General features: G+C 36.8%; 2 protein-coding genes across 4 annotated transcripts in view; both read left to right on the top strand.

Moving 5' to 3' along the window:
- LOC145665016 (uncharacterized) overlaps positions 1-1,714 on the top strand; it is a 28,124-nt gene extending 26,410 nt beyond the window's left edge. Inside the window, exon 2 of the mRNA XM_081732214.1 lies at positions 180-1,714. Within this exon, the coding sequence (XP_081588340.1) occupies positions 302-1,501 (1,200 nt within the window). The 5' untranslated portion in view covers positions 180-301 and the 3' untranslated portion in view covers positions 1,502-1,714. The remainder of the gene's footprint in view (positions 1-179) is intronic.
- Positions 1,577-18,562, top strand: LOC145665019 (uncharacterized). Of its 3 annotated transcripts, none has more exons than XM_081732216.1 (4): positions 1,577-1,714; positions 7,349-7,459; positions 12,462-12,649; positions 18,069-18,562. In XM_081732216.1, the coding sequence occupies exons 2-4, from the start codon at positions 7,375-7,377 to the stop codon at positions 18,285-18,287; spliced, it is 492 nt and encodes a 163-aa protein (XP_081588342.1). In that variant the 5' UTR covers positions 1,577-1,714; positions 7,349-7,374; the 3' UTR covers positions 18,288-18,562. The 3 variants fall into 3 exon arrangements, with proteins under 3 accessions (XP_081588342.1, XP_081588344.1, XP_081588343.1); XM_081732218.1 differs by having other exon boundaries at positions 1,587-1,723; XM_081732217.1 differs by lacking the exon at positions 1,577-1,714 and adding an exon at positions 4,793-4,923.
- Positions 18,563-22,024: the final 3,462 nt, after the last annotated feature.

Here is a 22,024-nt window from a genome sequence, read left to right as displayed (position 1 = left end):
AAAAAAAACAGGAAAGCGACCGTCAGAAGGGACAAGTTGTATCAAATGACGTGTAGTGATTTTTATCTGCAGTGTTACATACAAATATGTTCTCAAATATAGATTAAATTTTAACATGTGATGTGTTGTGAATAATGGAAAACGTAGTTTTAATTAAATTATGTTGTATTTCTTTACAGATCAATTTTGTGAATCGTCTAGGATCCCGAACTAACATTTACCATCTTTATTTGTAAACGATTGTAACATCTTCGCCATTGTTTCTTCAGTAAATGAAAAGAATGTCGAAGAACTAATTAACATGGAAGTGGGATTGGAAATGGAAACAGATGCTGTTACGAAAACAACCATTAATAACAAGACCTTGTTAAAGAAAAACTACAAAAATGAATGTGTGAAGTCAAAAGAAAATGAGCAAAAGTCAAGAAGACATCATTCAGTTCGAAAAATCGCCACAGACCCAGTGAACGATAATAGAACGGAACAGTTGAACGTCTGTAAGGATAAAACTGTTGACAATAAAAGTAACAAATTTCCTTGTCTGATATGTCGTACAATGCTTCGCTCTCGCGAGTGTCTAGAAAAGCATTACGTCACCCACAGTAGTCAGGAACTAGCATCTACGCTTACTGATCTTCAGTTCAGAGTGAAGTCTTCTGGGAGTGGCTGCAGAAACCGCGAAGTGAACATGGATGGTTTGAATCGTAGTCGCAGTGGCAATGTACAGAAGACGTTCTCCACTGGCAAAGTAAAAGTTGAAGAGAACAGCGACATTGAAAAAGGAATCCAACAGAATGAATCATCTTGTGAGACATCAAATAATGATGTAGAAAATTGTGAAGCTGTACAAAAGTCGTCTAAAGAGGAAAGAAAAGTGAAACGCAAAAAGAAATCAGGATTAACTAGCAAAGACCCTCATACTTGTGCAACATGTGGAAAAGTGTTAAGCTCACGGGGCAATTTGAAGAAGCACCAAGTAATACACGAACAACAAAAGCCATGGATGTGTGAAGACTGTGGCATAGGATTTAATACAAAACGAAATTATACTCAACATAAAATGCAGAAACATACGCAAGAACGTCCTTTTACGTGCGACATATGTGAGAAAGGCTTTGTATCTAAGAATTATTTAACAGAACACTTGAGTTATCATTCTGCAGAACGTTCCTTTATCTGCAAAGAATGCGGTAAGCAGTTTGCTAGTGCAAATACTTTGAACAGACACAGAAGGCGACATAATGGCACTAAAGTACATGTTTGCTCTCATTGTGGTAAAAGCTTTTCGGTGCGTCACGTTTATTTAAATCATATGCGTCGAGTGCATAATTCACAGAAAGTTAACAGCAACGATCCAGTTGAACCTGTAGCATTCATAACTACGGACCACGTATTCTTGTTAGACACAACCAGTCTTTCTTCTCACCTTACGACTTGCATTGATTCTGTAGACATTGTTACAAGCGATGGAGGAATGGAGAAAAATGACATGTTTGTATGATAGTCCATTAGAGAATGTATTTATCATATGCTCAACTGAGTGTAGAGAGTGTGACAGTTGTTAGAGAAAATGAGACTTGAAAAGAGACATCAATCCGTAACTGCTGCGTTTGATTCTGTTGATTGATTGATTTCTTTCCACATTTCTCAACGAAGTATGGGAATTTCTATGGAAACTTTGAATACAAATATCCAACTTCGTGATTACTAAAATGTAAGTAATGTAAGTACATCTCTGAGCATTATAAGAAAAGTATCTGTTCATTTATGCATTTTATTATACAATGTGAGTCAAAATGATGTGCCCGATTTCAGTGATTATTTTTTTTGTTTTTAATAACACGTATGTAATCCACGAGTTACACGACACACATCTAGTCTATAATAAATGTCTATGATAGTCTATATAATAGAGTCCTCCCGAACTCCTCCTAGCATGACAGGGACGATATCGGCCACAGCTGCAGTGATGCGCTCACGCAATCCAACCATAGTTGTTGCAAGTGGTGGCACAAATATCCTAATTTTTTTTACAGAAATGCCATTGGACTTCCACAACAGACTTAGTCGCATAAAAACCAAGCACACAGAACGCTCTGTGGCCCTGTAGAAGGCATATTGTTCGACTAAACTGCATCCTGGTGGACGTCTACATAACTACGCCTCTGCAATAGAAAGAGAAAAACCTTTTTGATGATATACTGGAATTTTTTTATATATATATTGGCAAGGGTAGCTCATTACTGTTCGAATAATAAATTAACGAAATCGGGAACGTCATTTTGACTTACATGGTATATACTACAGGGTGACTGGTAATTCGATGCAATTCCTTGCAAGAGGATATTCTACAAGTATGTTGGAACATTTTCACTTATATGAACCGGGGATCGCAAATTAATAGTTTCTGAGTAATTTGCGTGTGTGTGATTTCTTTGAAATTTTCCGGCTAACGAGAGGTGCGCGAGAAAGTTTTAGCCTGACCCAGTTCTACACATCGTAGAGCGCTGTGTAATCCTGCATACTTACGTAGGTCATATGGTAATGTTGCTGTGTTATATGTCCGAACGTGAAGTAAAGTGTAGTGGTCCAAAATCTATTACTGCATCTCAGAAAGCAACGTGGCAACATCGCAGAAGCACTTGCCCTTAGGAAATGACTGCATGGTTGGGAAGAAGTGGAACAAAGATGGTGTGCTGTAAAGAGAAAACGCGAACTATGACGGATTTCATACCCAAAGTCTTGCATCTGTCTGGTCAACATTCGAGCAGTGAACGGGTGCGTTGTTTCCTAGGAGGCGGACACCTTTTGTCAGCATGCCACACTCTGGGATTTCACAGAATCCCACAACGCACACAGCAGTGAGACATAGTATATCCTGGTAATTGTGGTACCCTTTGTTTGGAAAGCAAGTAGTAATACGCCATGCTGATCCCAAATAAACGTGATCATCATTTTGGTTGCTCAAAGTTGAACACGGACTTCCTTTGGTAGTTGTACGTCGTTGTATTCGATTGCTATTTCTTTATTTATTTGTGTATTTATGCAAGAGAGTGACTCAAGGAGGAGTTCAGACTTCCAACTCCGGGGTCACATCAGTCTTTTAAGTGGGTCTAGGATTTAGGAAGGAATGGCCCCGGCCTTCTAGAAAGTACCATCCCGGACTTCGCCTGGTGGGAGTGAAGAAAACCAGGGAAAACCTAGTCAAACCAATGACAGCTGCCGATGTACCACCACCGGCAGGTAGTCCGTGTTTAACATTGAGCAACCAAAGTGATGATCACGTTCATTTGGGATCAGCATAGGGTATTATTACTTGCTTTCCAGGCAAAGGGCACTGCAATTATCAGGATATATTATGCTTCACTACTGTGTGCGTTGTGGGATTCTGTGAAATCCCAAAGTGTGGCATGCTGACAAAAGGTGTCTGCCTCCAAGAAAACAACGCACCCGTTCTCTGCTCGAATGTTGCCCAGAGAGATGCACGATTCTGGCTATGAAATCCGTCATAGTTCGCGTTTTCTCTTTACCGCGCACCATCTTCGTTCCACTTCTTCCCAACCATGCAGTCATTTCATAAGAGCAAGTACTTCTGCGGTGTTGACACGTTGCTTTCTGAGATGCAGTAATAGATTTTGGACCACTACACCTTACTTCACGTTCGGACGTATAACACAGCAACGGTGCAGAGTTACGAGCTGTACATTACCATATGACCTACATAGGTATGCAGGATTACACATGTAAAATTTCATCGCTCTACGATCTTTGCAAGTGGGTCAGGGTAAAACTTTCTCTCGCACCCCTCGTTAGCCGGCAAATTTCAAAGAAATCACACACATGCAGATTACTCAGAAACTATTGATTTATGACTCTTGGTTCATATAAGTGAAAAGTTTCCAAAGTACTTGTAGATAATCCACATGCTAGGAATGCATCGAATAACCAGTCACCTAGTATATATTATAATATATTCAGAAATCCATTATTATTATTGCTCTATGGTTTTGGTTTAGTAATTATCTTGTATTCGTAATTCTTATAGCTAGGAATTTTGTTATAATGTGTTTCCAGTTGAAACATGATGAGAAATTGCTGGCCTGCCATGCAATTTTCCCGAATGCTTCACTTGATCTTATTACCTAGTAGGATGTACTTCTTTTTTGGGTCAAAAATTAATGTTTTGGTCATTAATAGTTGTGTGTCGCTAAATAATTAAATGCAAACTTGAAAACTATGCTACATGGACAACTAGGTTAGCATTTATCATTAAAATATATATTTATTAATCTGTTTGCCTTTTGGTTTTGTCATGCGTCCATTATCGTGTGTCTTTGCGCTAATATTAAGTTACAGATTCAACATGATCTCAGCTATTGTATAAAAATTCGTGAATCGTACAAATTAGAATAAGGAAGAGGTTTCTGAAGTATTTTATTTTACCGTATTTTATTTATTTATTGTCAGAAGAAAATACGTAATGCTTCTTTTTGATACCTGTTTACATACTATTGTTTTTATAAAAAGATAGAAAGCTAAGAATCTTAGACTTATACAAATTTAAAAATCCAACATTAACATCCCCCACCCCACCCCCAATATATATATATAGTTTAGGATTAAAAGTAAGTGTTTAACACCAGATTTATTTGACTACTTTTGATCCCTCGAGGGTCTTTGGAAGTGTTCAGTTCATCTATATGTGTGCTCATTTATTTTCACGTGTCTTTTAATTTAGAACATGATGGTTTATCCATCATTATTTGTAGTGAAGATTATTAATAATGTATTGTTAAGCACTATGACAATCACATTGTATGTAGCGATTCTTTTTATTAAGTAGGTAAAATTAGGTTCTGAATTTTATACTTTGAATATGGTTTTGCTGTTCGTGTGTGTTTAAATCCTTTATTTTTCATATCGGTAAGACTGTTAGGTTACATAACGATTAGAGAATCTCACGTAGTTTCATAATTATTCGTTCTTATACTATTTTTTAAAAGTAATTTTTAAGGCATTCATGAGTACTTAGTTACGAATCAGAGTGCTTACAAAGAACTTCTGAAACAAAAGCAAAGTTATACATTTGTCTATTTATTATTACTTTTGAGCAACGATATATATATAATTACTAACACTACAATGCAGTATAAATTGTTTTTCATGGAAAATCTCGCAAGGGTAGTTTACTCTTTTTTCTTTCTTTCTTTTTCTTTTCTTTTTTTTTTAGGATAATTTTCTCTAATACGACACACGCAAGTTTGTTCATATTTCATAATGTGGCATATGCCATTCCTCCTGAAAAAAAATCCACAAAGGATAGTTTACTGTTGAAAGGTGACTTTTCTGTGAATTTTGTTCATATTTTATAAATAAATGTTCCAGTAATGATTGCAGCATAACTTGAATTAGTTCAAGAAATGGGAGTGAATATTTTTTAATGGTTTTCATGTTGGTTCTTTACACTTAAAAACTATGTGTATTGATATCGACCAGCATCTCAAATAGAGATCGCTATACATTTTCTAAAACCATTTATTTGTTGTGTAGAGTTTAATGTCCCTTATCAGGACCGAAGCTGCTTGAATCGTAGACTTAAAATAGTTTAACGTCCAATCCCAATCGTATGAACTCCCATCGGGATCTCAAAACGGGCTTCCTGCTCCAACGTCGATGGCATATATATAGCAACGAGAGAGCCCACTTATTAATGTAATGTAGTGAATTTGTGTATGCAAGGAACACATTTCTCTCTCACTAACCTGCTGATGATGTAGAAGACTTCCTTCTTATGAACCTGAAAACGGCTCGTCCGTGTAGACCGATGAATGAGGCTAGACGGGAAGTCCACTGGATTCACTACTTATCCAGTGCAACAGAGGATTAAGATAGATGATAACTGAGAATGTTATTTTTCATAAGAAAGGTTCAGTTCAGAGTTAGCGTTACGGACTCGGCTGTTTATCTCTGAAAGGTTAACGTGTTGGTCTGCTAGTTACGGGTGATAATACTAGAGACCAAATTGAATAAAACTAAGAAGTCCTCAGTTTATACACCACGGAAGAGCAGTATTGAAACGTGGAAAAGTACTACCTGTGGTGTTCCAAATTTAAAATTTCGACGTGTGCAGAATTATGTCAGTTTGAGGATAAATACGTTCTTTAGTGTAAGTAACCAGGACTTACGGTTTGTTACAATTTGCTGCATACACAGTTTTACATGACACGCAAGTTATACAGTGGCGACAAACAATATAATTTACATATGTAGACATAACACTATTCTTCTCCGCCTTGTCTGAACAATTTAACAAGCTGATATAAAAATAATAATAATAATAATAACCTAAGAAATCCACGTGCGTGAAATAAACATAAAGATGTCGATAAAATTAAAAAATTGATTTTCATTTTTACTTCCTACGTTCACAGCACCATAGTACCTAACCCTCGACGTACGTAATACGTGACTGACGTCAATTTGCACTTACGTAATAAAAATCGAAAGTTAAAATATAGCTGTTTGTCAAATACTACATTAATATAATTATATATTTACAAACTTTTGTAGTTTAGATCCATTAAATACTCTTGCATAGTATTTCGTTTATAATATACATATTGTGTAAGTAATACATGATCATATATGTAATAATAATAATAATAATAATAATAATTTCAGCTTCTTATAAAGTTACACTTAAGCAAAGTTACAAATCCGATTTACATCTAAATCTCAAGTTAAAAGTTTACGAAATGCATTCCTTACGTAAGTCGAGAAATTACTGTAAGTACTAGTAAGGATTTCAATGCTGCCGTATTTAACTTCCGAATTAGCAACTCGTTTGAAGGAATCGCTTGTCTTCTTCCCATAAACTTATTTTATATTTTTACTAGTCAGTTCAAATCTATTTGTGCAAATATAATAAAGTTACAATTACGTTCAAGTGCATTTGCCAATAGCTCGAAAGTAATATCATTCTAACGAGTTTGCAGTATCCACTGCTTCAGTCCTACGAACACCAGACTTCTTGGTTTAATAGGGTTATCACGCTAGTAATGTAGTACACATTACTCCGTTGCTTGTAGTCACTTACTTTAAAATATTTTTGCCACTGAAGGTTTTCGGTTTCCTCGTGGATAGACGGTTAACGTTTCTGCCGTATCAATGGAAGACCTGGATTTGTTTTCTCGTCGTGCTATTTCGGATTTTATTTATCGTCGGACACAATGTTCGACCTCATATAGCTCGGTACTGAAACGATACTTGAACTCCCAACCAATCATCCTACTGAGAATTCATAATTCTTTGTGTCTGACCCTGTAATTATCATCTGTTCTTTTTCCAGAAAAATATCTCAGTTCTATTGAAAGCATGGAATTGGATGTCTACGATTTTGAATTCGAGAGGTATTTGGACCTGGCTAAATATTACATAGAAAAACTGGACTCCATAGAAGGTAAATATTGTGTCTTAAGAAAGAAACATTGATGTATATGGTAGTTTACTGAACTCTACAATATAATAGAATAATTGTAAGACCACACATCAATTTTGTTATCCCTGCTTGTCTTAAAATAATTTCTTTCTTGCTGTTGCGTGTTTTATATTAGTAGGAATATAAAATACGAGGGAAAGTCAAAAAGTAAATGATTTGCCATCTCTCACACTAGGGTTTGGTAACACTGCTCGTATTCAGCGCTGAATTAGTGTCGTCTGCAACACATCTATGTAGAACGGTTCTTTTAAGATTATTGAGCCATTAAAATGTCAAACTCCGCTGAATAAAAATCCATTTATTTATATTTTTGTTGTCCTGACAATGACCTTCCAAAATCCTATTATTTAAAACATAAAACATATGAATATCTTTTTATATCGATATTATAATTAACATTTTTCTTTTTCTTCTTCGAATTACATAATCAGCCTAGTACATATTTTAAAATATTTTACGCCCAAATAAAATAAGGATTTACAAGTAGTAAAAATATACAACGTACTGTTGTATATGCAACGTGTCACTTTTATTCCCGCGTTAGTCGTTGGAGTGAGAGTTTTCTATCATTAGAATAAATGTACCTTTTCTATCATTAGAATAAATGTATCTTTTCTATCATTGGAATAAATGCACCTTTTCTATTATTAGAATAAATGTACCTTTTCCATCATTAGAATAAATGTACCTTTTCTATCATTAGAATAAATGTACCTTTTCTCAAGTCCCTTTAGTTTTTGACTTCCCCCATAATTTGTAATGCATTTATTTTGTTCAGAATTTCATGGTGTGGAATAAGTGAATTAAATTTCTTAGCTTAGTATTCAGCTCAGTAACGACTTACATTAAATTACTTCAACAAACTCTGATGTCTTGTTCCTACATACTTTTTAAGAAATACTGTGGTTAGTGGATTTCTGTTAGAGTATGTATATAGTTTAATCTTTCCTTTAATTCTACTTCAGGCTTTCACATGTTCTAAAGACAGTATGTCAACATTCAAGTACACATTACAATTTATTTAGATTAGTGAGCCGGAGGATAATTATGCTTGTTGTGCTGTGGGGTTGGGAAACATGGTCGCTTACTGTGAGAGAAGAACTGAGAGTATTTGAAAATAAAATCTTGAGGCGAATATTCAGACCACAGAGACGGGAATGGGGAATGACGGAAACTTCATAGCAAGAAACTGCATATTTTATACCGCTTATCTAACATTGTTAGAGTCATTAACTCTACGAGGCTCAAGTGGCCAGGTCATGTACCCAGAGAGAAAGAAAGAAGAAACGCTTTCAAAATTTTAACTGAAAACCCTATCGGAAAAAGAGCAGTAAGAAGACCTAGGCGCAGATGAGAGGGCAACATTAAAATGGATCTCAGAGAGTAGAAATACAAAGTAGAAACAGGATCCAGTCGGCTAAGGATAGAACTCAGTAAGGAGCGTTTGTGAGTGCGACATTGAACCTTCGAGTTCCATAGGCCATAAAGTTACTTAGTTTAGTTAGTAAGGCTTATGAGGAGAGAACTTTTTAAAAGAATAAGTGGTTTAAGTACAGGAAATTAGCAATACTTTTTCTTGGATTTTTATTGAACATTGAAATACCTATTCTTCTGGTTTAATGAAACCCAGTGCAGATAATTTCTTAAGAAAAAGTTACTTAAATGCAGGAAGTGGTAATTAGTTCTGAATTTTCTGTGTAAATTTGTTCTTATGATTGACAGCTCATTAGATATTCTAGGCCAGTTCATCATGTAGAAGATCCTGTAATGAGTCAGGTTATAGGTTACTAAATTTATAGATTATCGAGGAAGATTTTAGAGTGTTGCGAAATCATTTAATAAAATCCATTACTGAACTGGATGCTAAGTAAAGAAATTTAATTAATTTATCCAACATGTATCCTATGGAATTCATAAGCATGTATGTGTGGAATATCGTTCATTTTCTGATTCAGGAGATATGTGTCATCGCGAGTATTCTGCAATCACTGGTGCTGTAGCGTGCCGTTATTACGTGATTTTCAAACGTTTAGTGGTCACAACGTGCAAACCATACAAGATATGAAAGAAGCAGTTACACCTTTGAGTTTCTGAACTCACGCCGGTATTAATTGATATACGACATTCGTCTCTTCTCATTTGGAATTTCCCATGTACCCTACAAGTTGTGTCTCCCTCCCCTCTGTTACCACCTCTCATTAACGGATTTCACATTTCCCTTTCAGTCCTTTGGTCACGTGTGTCCAAAGACTTTTGACTTACCTGTATAGATCGCAACAGGACATATTAAATTAATGTTTAGGACAATCAAAGTAAAATATTATAGAAATAGACCTAACGAAATAAATAAAATTTGGGACAGAAATAAATAACTTCTGGAAACTATGAACGTGATTTTTTAAAAATTTTATTTCATTTTTATTTTTACAAACGTTGTTCTACTGTCTACATTATTGGCGAGATTCCTGAAGGAGGTTTGTAGGGACACGGTGGCTCAGTGGTAGAGCCTGGTCCGTGGAATTCCTGGTTCGAATCCCGGCCAAGTAAGTTTGTGCTGGACATCGTGCTCGTGGGTCTTCTCGGGGTACTCCCGTTTCCTCCCGCTATATCATTCCCGCCAATTCTTCCATTATCATTCACTTGCTTTCATAGACGCCGACTTGAATAAAATATTGGAGAGGCGCAAACAATGAGTAAATATATCATCATATTCAGCTGTTTTCTATTAACTGCTTGATGAAGGCCCCATATCTCGGTCCGCTACTCCGCTGCGAAATTCATGACGTAAGTGAAACTTTCGTAAAGGCATTAAAACAAATTCAAGGTCAAAATTTGGAACTTCACTGCAACTTTGCGCACCACATTGATCTTTACTTTTCATATCAGTGCTGCCAGAGTTGGTTGAAATCTTAATGCTCTATTAAAAACACCGTTTTGAAAAGAACGTTTTCTATCGAATAAGAAGGTTATTCCTAATATTGAATTAAAAGCACGACTAAATTTACGGCAGAAATTATTGCCCCTCTTTCCTAATTCTTCCTTGACTGGATTATATTGGGGCGGCGAGGACCCTACCTTTAAATATTGGGGGGCCAAAAGTGTCCTGCCTCCCCCCCCCAATCGGCGCCTATGCTTGCTTTAATCATCGTCTTCCTTAGACTAGCAGGCATAATTGTGGGGCGTTAAACTCAAAGATTTCATTTCATTTCATTTTTCTGAAGGAGGTTCACGCCATATGGTGCCCATCAAGTTCAGGAATTTTTAAACTCTCAATTTATTTTTCTACCAATTACGTTTTACAGTTTAGACCATTTTTATTCATTGATTCCTTATAAAATATTAGTTTAACTAGAATGTATTTAGTGCTGTTACTGACAATTATTGTAAATTATTAAGATACGTAATTTAATCTACTACTCTTTAACATACAGATTCAGACTCCTGTCTGTGCCATCTTCGTTGCAGCATATGCTATAATTATAATTTTTATCTATTATAATTCTACTTCCTTACAAATTTAGTAATGTATAAAGGTAACCAAGAAAGTTCTGTCACTTTCTGTGGAGATCTGTGTTCCATTGGCCCTCACACCGTGAGTTGAATGTGAATGGAAATAAGGCGAAGGGCAGTTTTGGTGCGGGTATATCCAACATACTACCTGGTTGTGGCAGTTCAGTTACACCGTGAACTTGCGTAAAGACAGAGTGAACATGGGACCTCCACAGAGCGTCATAAGGGCGTGTATGCTGTATGAGTTCAAACTGGGATCAAACGCCGCTGCAGCGGGGCGGAAGATATGCCAGGCCTTTGGTGAGGGTGTCGTGTCTTCGTGAACAGAGCAGCAGTGGTTTAACAAGTTTAAGGACGGTGACGAAACATTCGAAGACACACCACGTGCCGGAAGACTAACACATGTACAAAATGAAGATCAGGCAGCAATTGAGGCGAACAGTGGCCAGACATGTGAGGAAATGAAACTACAATTCAGTGTGAGTGGAGAAACCATTCGGCAGCACTTTCATCAACTTGGAAAGCACTACAAGTTGGGTCGATGTGCCCCACATGATTTGATTCCGGGCCAGAAGGCAACGCGAGCAGACACCTGTGTTTCTTTGCTGTCTCGTCTGAGGAAGGAGCCAATTCTGGACAAGGTGTTGACATACGATGAGAATTGGAAGCTCCACGGCGTCGTCATCACATTGATTAGCATCCCATGATCCGGTTCCAACACAGCCGAAACCAGCACTGCACCAGAAGAAGGTCCTGTGTGTTTGGTGGACTGCTTGTGGCATCGTGCATCGGAAACTGCTGCCAGTTGGTCAGAGCATCAATGCAACTATGTACTGTCAGCAGTTGAGCCATGTTCAAGAAAAACCCAAAACTCTGGAGCCAGCACTTCTGAATCGCAAAGGGGCCTGCTGTTACAGGTCATTGTTAAGCCCCACGTGACTAGGATGACTCGGGACACCAATCTATGTTTTGGATGGGAAACACTATTGCATCCGCCATACTCCCCGGGCATCACACCGTCCGATTTTTATCTGTTGTGTTTCTTGGACAATCAGCTTAGAGGATGCCAGGTCAAATCCCTAGTAGAGGTCCAAAATGCACTTGATACTTTATTTGCTTCACGACCCACCAAGTTCTACCGCGATGGAATCGATGGCCTTCCAGAACGTTGGTAGAAGGTCTTCGATGCTGATGGGGACTATTTTTGATCTTCCAGATACGTCTTAGGTGACATATCGATGTTCGAAAGTGATGGGTGAAAAAGCGACATAACTTTCTTGGTTACCTTTATAGAAGACTTGTTCTAAGTTTCTGCCTCAAAACAAAGTTATAACCTAGAAAGGTTTAGAAGAAAGAAGTAAATTCCTTGTGATGCTAAATAGGTTCTTAATGAGAACAACTAATGTTTACAAAATGAAATATGAAGCTCATTTGTATTATTTTATATTTTCAGATAGAAGAATTGCTTGTAATTGGATTAGAAAGTTGTGTGCAATGGATTCGGATGACTTCACAGTGAAAAAGAACCGCAACCGATATTTCAAGTTCTTTCTAAGTGTTCTGCGTGTTGGTAGTCTGATGGGAATTTTCGCCCAAGAGCCTCCATCAGATCAACTTGAAGAGCCCCCACAAGATGCTGTGGTATGCAGTTAGGTTTTTTCATATTTTCTATTAATCCATTCCTTATGTGTAAAATATTTAAAATTAAAAATTGTAAGTTTTTTATTGATTCATAAAGTATACAGTATAGGGTTATGTATGGAATAGCATATCGGGCAAATGGCCTCCATGGCTTTGCTGCCACATACGCACTGGCAAAATCAGCATCCACTTGTTGTTCCAGAATCTGTTCAACGAACTCTTTTCATTGTGCGTGCTCAGCAGGCTTCAGTTCTTAAGTTAAGTGAACTTTGTATGCATTAAGATGCAAATATTTCGAGAGAATACGCTGTAGAGAGCTTCTCGAAATGATCAATTCTTGATCAGGTTGCCGAATTGATGTTCATGGACTCTCAGCAACACTCTTATGAACTACTTGATGAAGTTGAATCACTATTCTGAACATATTTTGTACAGAAATTGTGAACTTCAGCTCTATACGTTCGTTATTTTTAAAATATTACTCAGCAATGAAAACGCGTTGTTCTTTCGTGTAGCATTCCATTTTTAATAACCCTGGACTGTCAGCTGTCACGCTGTCTTCATTTTCGTTGGCGAAACCTGACCTCACAAATGGCGCAAAATTCAAATCTTGCGTGAATTTTACTGTATTACTTTGTATATATATACAAAGTAATACAATAAAAATGTTAATCTTACAGGGTTCCTACTGGTCAGGGAAGACTCAGGTAAAAAGACTGGAAATCAGGGAAAGTCTGGGAAATTTTATAAAATATATTTTTTCTAACATTAATTATACACCAATTTTAGTTTAGCCAATCATTATAATACCTATTTGAAACAAAATGTGGATATTTTAGTGTAGTCTTGTTACTTCATTAATGAATGTATGAGATGTCTCATATATAGTGTGTGTTTCAGTGTCAGATGTTCGTAGGTAATACAGGGTGGCACATATGTCACGCATGGGTTAAAACAGTGTATAACGTTTGAGTTTGTAAATGCAAGTAATTATTCTTGTCACAGGAAAGAAGTACATACTTGGGAGATTTGAAAAAACTATGTGTGAAACATTATGTCCTTCAAATGTCCGCCATTTGCAGCCTCACAAAGGTTGGCTCTTTTCAGTACATTGTCCATAACTTTACTAAGAATTGCTGGCTGTAACGCACGGATCTCTGCCTTTATGTTGTTTTTGAGTTGCTCGATGGTTGTTGGTTTGTTGACATATACATGTTCTTTGAGATATTCCCAAAGGAAATAATCTGGAGCAGTTAAGTCAGGCGGACATTGAAGTGCCGACAGTATGCTCCCTGGGTGAGTATGATTGATCTTTGATTTTCAAAATACAGTTCAATCAGTTTCGTGCTTTGTTCAGGACTCAATCTCTCCATGATGAATCTCCCAGGATTCCTTTACAATCCTGAAAAAGAAAAACTTCCATTAATAACTTACCAAACAAAATATGAGGCACTAAAACCTATGCGTGACATATGTACCACCCTGTATAATAATTGCAGTATTAGATAAGTAACATATCTTTATTGAAACTGGATATGGGTATTTTAAAAGAGCCTTGTCATTATTAAATGAATGTATAAGAAGTATCGTATCTCCAGAGTGATTGATTGTCAGACGTTTGTGGGTAGATATTAATCACAGTATGGGACGTTGTTCAGATTTTTATGGGAGGTAAGTGGGATGTAAGTATGCGCAATTGATTATTATTTGTCTGTATAGAATAAATGTTCTCATACATAAATGTTCACCGTTGTTTATTCCTTATTTATATGTCAACGTCATCCAACACCTGTCATGAAAATCAGGGAATTTCCTGTCAAAGGTCAGGGAGAAATCAGGTAAATAGATTTCTCCAGATCAGTAGGAATCCTGCCTAATTTTTCCACAAGACCTTATTTTGTCAAAACACATGCATTAGGTAATGTAGAGATAGTTTGATTGGCATAGAAAGGTGTTGAAGTTTCATAATGGTGCCAGTAGTAGAATTAAAAAATGAAATGAAATCTTTGACATCCCACGGTTATGCCGGTTAGGCTAAAGGAGACGGTGATGATGAATAATGAATGAAATGGTGGAATGAAGAAAGTGGGAGGAAATGGGAGAACCCCGAGAAAACCCACGCACACGGTGTTTGTCCACCACAAAGTTCACTTGGCGGGGGCTGGGATCGAACCCGGGACCCCAAGCACCAGAGGTGAACGCTCTACCACTGAGCCACCGCGGCCCTAGTAGTAGAAGAAAGTAACAAGTGGTATAAGTGTTGAATTCTATGTAATGTTATTGTCGTATTGTATGTGTTGGAGACAGAAGAAATAATATGATGATTGAATGTATCTATATCATATAATATTCTTGTTAAGCATCGGAAGGATGAATGAAAGATTAAAGTAAGGTTATAGAACGTTGTTATATATATACATTGTAGATGTAAACTTTTATTGGCTGTCAGCACTTATGTTCTTATAGTTTCTATAAGATAGAAATCGCAGCAAAGGCTATACTACCAAGTTTGAAGAAGTTTCAATTATTAATCTGTAAGTTTGCCTCTACCAATCCTAAAACTTGGGCGCATTGAAGTAATGCCATTCATATGTTCTTAGTGTTAAGCTCACATCTGTATGTTGGATACCTAAAGTGATAAACTAAACATTTTAATTTCTTAGATTTTTTTTTCTTATCATGTATTGCTACGTTCCGGAACGTAAGTAAACCCAAGGGGGACAACTTGTCCATTGTAATGACTTGTCCAAAAATACAGAAAGCGATATGCCTGTTTATTGCTGTTTATATCTATTGTTGGAAGTATATAAACTGTCACAGATATGTGGAAGTGGATAATTGAAATAGGAAAAAGAATTTATTGACTAATTGTTTGTGCTGAAAGTGTGTGAAATAATTGTGAGCAGTGTCACTGTGTTTCATAACACATTTAACATAAATATTGTGAAAGGGAGGAAAGTATATCCCTCCCTTTCATAATATGTTCTGTAATAGCAATCATGAAACAAAGGAATGAAAATAACATGTATCAGTGTAGCCAACATAAATTTAGAAACATCCATACTGACTAACAAGAATAATGACCTGTATTAAGTACTGTAAACGTAATACCTCTCTAAATTACTCAAAAGGTGGATAATTGTGTAAATTCAAATGAATACATCAAGAAACAAATGAAATTGAATATAAGTTCCTTTGATGCTGCAGGTAAATAGCACCAGGCAAATGGTTATCGATCTGAACCCAGATATTCACATGGTCAATATCGTGCAATGCTTGGTTTACGTTGAATTTTGAATCGGATCCCATTGAGTGCCCAAAATGCAACTGTGTGATGTTTTAGTACACATATGAGACTACAATCTGGACAATTTTGAACAAATTCAAAGGGACATTTCTATGCGAAATTCAAAATTCAAATCTTAGTTTGAATTTTTGAAGTGTTATTTTTTATTTTACAGGTTTTTTCAATATAGTACAACTTGTAGAACAATCTTTAAGCTTTCCAATGGTATTTGTTCCACGTCTCTAGTGCACATATTAACCATTTTATAACAATTTTTAATAATCACTGCAACTGAAAAAATGTCGTTTTTTGGCATTTTTGAACACTCTGTATTGGGACCTTTCAGGAGGAGAGAGGTAATATTTGGGATTTTTTTCATCTCCCACTGTAATAAAGCTGTGTACCAATTTTTACAAAAATCTAAGATCGTCAGGTCAGATTTTGCCATTTCTTGGTTGATTTCACATGGAATGTCCCATAAATAAGTGGAGATTTTTTTGTGAAGCAAAATGAAGACGTTTTTCTATACAATCAAAATTGTTTTTCCCTTATTAATGTCCTTTGTTATACAAAATTGTGACTTCGTTAGTCTTTCTGCTCTCGATTTACAAGCGGTGAACAAAACAAAACAATTCGGTAGTTCTGAAACGTTCAAACTCTAAGCACTGAAGTAAAGTATAAGTAAATCTAAGATTGTAGGGATATCAAAGTACAAAGTTAGTTAGTTAGCAGCTAGTTAAATGCTGGGATATCTATTTCCGAACTGTCAAACACACAGGGTGTTTCTAACCTCTTGAGTCAATTATATGTACAGGTGATAGAGAGGTCTAATAAGATAGGTCGGAAACGCCTGTTTTTCGAGCACCACGCCATCTTGAACAAGTACAAACTGCAGTAATTATTCTATATGTAAGTTGCTTTATTTTGCATCACATTATCGAATTATTTATTACATCTGATTGCTTAATTTTTCATACAAGAAACAGCTGTTTCCCAACGTTTGGTGGCGCTAGCTGGTTTAAATATATACGATCGAATTGTGTTTCCACAGTGACATTTGTTTTGCGTGTTAAGTACACTCCTAGTAAACGAAAATGGAGAATTACGCTCCACACGAGCTTGCAGACATGCATTAAATGTACAGTGAAGCAGATTGTAGTGCTCGAAAAGCTGAAAGACTGTACAGACAAAAGTTTCCGAACAGATGCCGTTCCAATTGGAAGACATTTCTCATCGTAGATAGGAACTTGAGAGAGTGGTGGATCTATGAGGCCAACAAGAGATGGCACTAATAGTCTTCGTGAAGTGATGACAATCCACATACTGTCGTGTCATCAGCAGCGATTCTGTATTACAGCTTATAGGCTGGAATTTTACGTGACCAACTAATAGAACCTTGTATCTTGCTTCCTTGTTTGGATGAACAACAACGGTATGTACTGTTCCTTCGAGATGCACTGAAAATGTGGATGCAACACGATAACTCACTTGCCCACTTCAATCTTGATGTTCCCCATCATTTGGGTACCAACTTCCCTGATCGTTGGATTGGAAGGGAAGGTTCCATCCATTGGCCAACGTGCGCGCCGGATCTCACTCCTTTCGATTTTTCTTTGGGGACACATCAAGTTATTAGTATATGAAATCCAGAAGGACCTACTTTCTAGGGTCCTAACTGTCTGCTTGATTGCGCAACAGGCATTAGTGATATATCAGAGAGTGCGGCAAAACTTCATGTAGCGTTGTACTACATGTATCGAGGTTGGTGGTCACCACTTTAGTTATTGTGAGCTGTTTGTACGTAAAATGAAGTTGTGGTTTATTTGTAATAAAAGTTAAGCAATCAGATGTAATGTTATACCTAATAAAGCAGGTTACATCGAGAGAATAAATAAAGTAATTACAGCAAGCTCTTACTCGTTTCAGATGGCGCGGCGCTTGCAATAGGTGTTTCCGACCTTAGGTTCCCCACCTCAAAAATTTATAGTGGACTCCTTTACCTTCTGTATAAATTTGACCCAAGATGTTAGAGAAACCTCGTAGATATTTTAAAATTACATTATAAAATGGATGGGAACATACCCATTGTCCCATGTGAAACAAATATTTAGCAGAGAACCTTTTCTGTTACAGGAAGAATGGATGCTGGACTTGGCGCCAGAGGCAGGTGCAGTGGAATGGCTGAAAGCTGGATTGGAGAACAGAGGTTTCTTCTCCCATTGGTCTCAAGATGGCCGCACTTACGTAGCTTCCAAGCCCATCCCTGGTCGTGGAGCCCTCGTCTATATGGCAGTGGCTACTGATCCTTCTTATGGGTGGGACATTCCAGCTGAGCAGCGAGACGCTGTTTGACGCCGTGGAGGGCGAGAAACTATTTTATATCTTTGTTGTACATAAATGGAAAAGGACTAACGAAATCTGTGCTGATTTAAAATAGTATTTCTTCTCTTCAGTAATGTTATTGGATATATTATTCAACTCTTGATACCAATTTATTTTCAGATTTTTTATATCTATTTGTAGAAAGAGGTTGTGCATTTCATTTAGATGAATTAAAGGGTATAACATGCATATGTGCAGCTAAGAAAAGATTTTCTTAACATTAAAATTACATTTCAACTACTCTATTTTCATTCCTCCATTGATTTTCTCTGAAAATCAAGGATATTATATGCATGAGGGCTGTTCAGAAAGTAAGGTTACAAAGCCTGCAGTGAAACTTGTACATATTATTTCATACAACCAATACAGCAACAGATAGTACATACATTAGATTACTTTTCGACATAGCCTTCATATCGTTTGAGACATTTATTGCATCGTGGGATGAGTTTGAAGATTCCCTCGTAGTAAAATCCTGCCCTTGCGTGTTCAGCCACGTTGTCACGAAGTATTTCACCTCCTCGTCTGAAGCGAAGCGACGGCCTCTGAGATGCAGCATCAAGTGGGGGAACAGGTGAAAGTCGCTTAGAGCGTAACGTGATCCTCCAGTTGTCTTGAATTAGCTCCACCACGTCAGCTGTGTTCAAATCTGTTGGTGCCGTGCTGGGTCGGCCATTCCGCTTCTCGACGGTGACGTTTTCTCTACCAGCGGCAAACTTTTGACAACATTCTGTGACATGCTAACGAGACATTACAGTTTCTTTGTAAACCTTTACCAGCTGTCGGTGAATTTCATCCAAATAACTGTGCAGACTTCTTCGTGAGACCAGTTTTCCAAACGAGTCGCCATTTGTGGCGGGTGCCTGAAGCTCTGTACAGTTGCCAACTCCATGTATTAAAATTACCACAACTCCTCATTCCTCTATAATAGATGGAACTCCAAAAATATCGGCCCTGTAACCTTAGTTTCTTATCCTCCCTCGTATATATGTACAAGTTCATCCGATATCGATCAAACTTGGCATGGTGGTAATCTTGATAAGCTTAGTACACATACGAAATATGGTGTACAGGCGTTTGGTCCCCAAATTATAGGGTATCAACCTTGGGGTTTGATCGGACGAGTTGTATCCAAACTTAACTGATGTAGGTCAAATTTGGCACGGCGATATACTATGATCTGTTATACAGAAGTGTGAAAATTATGATGTACTAGTGTTTGGTTCCTGAGTTATGCCAAACACATTTGGAGGTTGGACTTTGTGAAATTTTCACAAAACAATCTTAAGAAAGATTTGCTTGAAAAATCAATAAAGAATTTTTTTTTTTTTTTTTTTTTTCACAATAGGGAAAGGACCTATTTGGTTGCAATGATGTGAACAGACTTTGGGGAAAATGACTGAAATTCAGCTCAAATGTAGAAGAGACTACTAGAGTCTATATTCCAAATGCAAATTGTTCTAAAATCGATGGAACATAGTCAAAAAGCACGAAACATTAACATTAGAGTCAATGGAAAATCAATGATATATGAATTCGTCTACATATCTCAGAAGGTATAATAAGGAGATCGCTAATTAAAAGCTTATTGCAAAGACATAATGAAGAGTTTAAAAACGATGTATAGCACGTAAGGTAAATGTGAATAGAATATTATCAAAAGTCGAGTTGTTTCAGTAAAATCAATAATAATGATAAAGTATATGCATCTTCTGCGAATTACCCAGTGCGCTCCACGCGGAGGTTACGTGCTTGAACAGAGTGTCCACATTCTGGAAAATCAGGAAAAGGTCAGGAAAGTAAAAATGTTTCAGGGAAATGGCAGATTGGTCAGGGAAAAATCGATTTAGGTCCATTGTTTAGTTATTGAATTTATGAAATAGTGTTAATTTCTTTATTGTTACTGGATTACTGGATGCAAAATATGGTGTTCCCAATGATGATATTGAGGGAGACAGTGTTCTCTGAAATAGTTGTTAAAACTAATTTTCTGCGAGAAAAAACACATCTAACTGCGTTCTGGCATAGTTGCTCAGAGTAGACGCTGTTCTAGAAGAATTGCATGGTGCCAAGAGGATATCTGGACAAGTGGCTGAGAACACGAGAACAATACCATCTCCAGCTCACAGTGAAAGTTCAGATTGAAAGATTTAAAGAACATTCCAACGATTTCATAGCCAAGTACGGAGATGGTATTGGATTTGATGATTTTTTTTACTTACTCTTAGGAAATGAGAAAGATCTCATTAACATATGGTCTATTATGAAGCTGTATTTTATCTTCTCTCACGGAAACGCATTTGTTGAAAGTGATTTTTCAATAAACAAAAATCTCATTGTTGAGAACTTACAAGAAGAATCTCTGGTGGCTCAACGGATCATATATGATTTTGTGATTAGAATAGGTGGATCATCAGGATTAATAATTACAAGAGGTATGATAAATTCAGTGAGAAGTTCAATGAGACAATATCAGGTGTATTTGGAAAAGAAAAGAGAAATGAATGCTGGAGAGGAGAAGAGGAGAGAGAAATTGAAGATTCAGCAACAACTAAAGGAGCTGGAGGAAGAAGAAAATTAAACTGCGGAGAGAACAAGAAGGATATTCAGATAAATGAGAAGAAAACTATGCGAGAAAGGAAAACAAGTTGTTAAATGGGGTGCATTTAACAACTGCACCGGCAAAGGTATGTGTTACATAATGTCTTTGTTTGTGATCAGTAAAATCATGTACAACTTTATTAATATAAACAATATTATAATACTGTGTAATTAATATTATAATGTGTAGTTTTTTTTTCATATCTTAAGTACTCTGCATACTTACGTACTTTCGTTTGTAACTACATTTTGTGTAATATGTAAGCAATATCGGCGTAATGCATATATTTGTAAATTTACATTCTTTTAGATTAAAGAAAATTGAAAAAAGAAAGAAACAGAAGCGGAGATAGAACAAGGCCAACTATGGGGAGGGTAGGGGCTAGGGTTTCTTTCTTTTTTCTATATTTTTAAATTATTCAGTAGTCAGGGAAATCTGGAACTTCCGTCATGGAAAGTTAGGATTTTTTTTTCGCCAAATTGTGTGGACATCCTGTTGAAATATCTCACATCTGGATTTGGAATCTCCGGACTCGATTTAGCACGCAACGTCACTTTTGACCTGATCACGGGACACAGTCTGGTCCTTATGGCAAACCTGATAGGCCCTTCACACTAGTATAGCTTTATAACGAAGTGAATGATGCCAAATACCTGTTCTCTAGGGGACACTAAAACTCTCAAGTGATAGCGCTCTCGTGCTCCTTGGCCTAGTGTCTCAGAATACTTCCCATATTAATCAGTAAAACAAGATATATGGGAAGCTCACCCTACAACATTGAATTGACTTCATTATTTAGAACAATTACACGGAAACTTTTGATTAAAACTTGATAAATGGTACACGTACATTAATCAGTAAGACGAGTTCCGTCTTGATTTCGAATATTGAATTAATGTAAAAAGAGTGCGGTTAGGCTTCCGTATAAAGTAAGAACATGTGGCAGGCTTTCTAATGCTCCTATATTTCCTATTTTTCCTATATATTTGCGACTCTTCCTATAAACTCCTATATTTCCTATATTTTAACGAAACCTCCTATATTTTTGTGGCATTGCTACTTCCACTTGTGAAAATAACGTAAGGAAATAAGGTGTGAGTAGTTG

This window comes from Thermobia domestica, chromosome 11 (assembly GCF_964235325.1).
Source record: "Thermobia domestica chromosome 11, izTheDome1.hap1.1, whole genome shotgun sequence".
Taxonomy (NCBI): domain Eukaryota; kingdom Metazoa; phylum Arthropoda; class Insecta; order Zygentoma; family Lepismatidae; genus Thermobia; species Thermobia domestica.
Note: the sequence above shows the minus strand (reverse complement) of the source record. Positions and strands in the feature narration are given on the sequence as shown.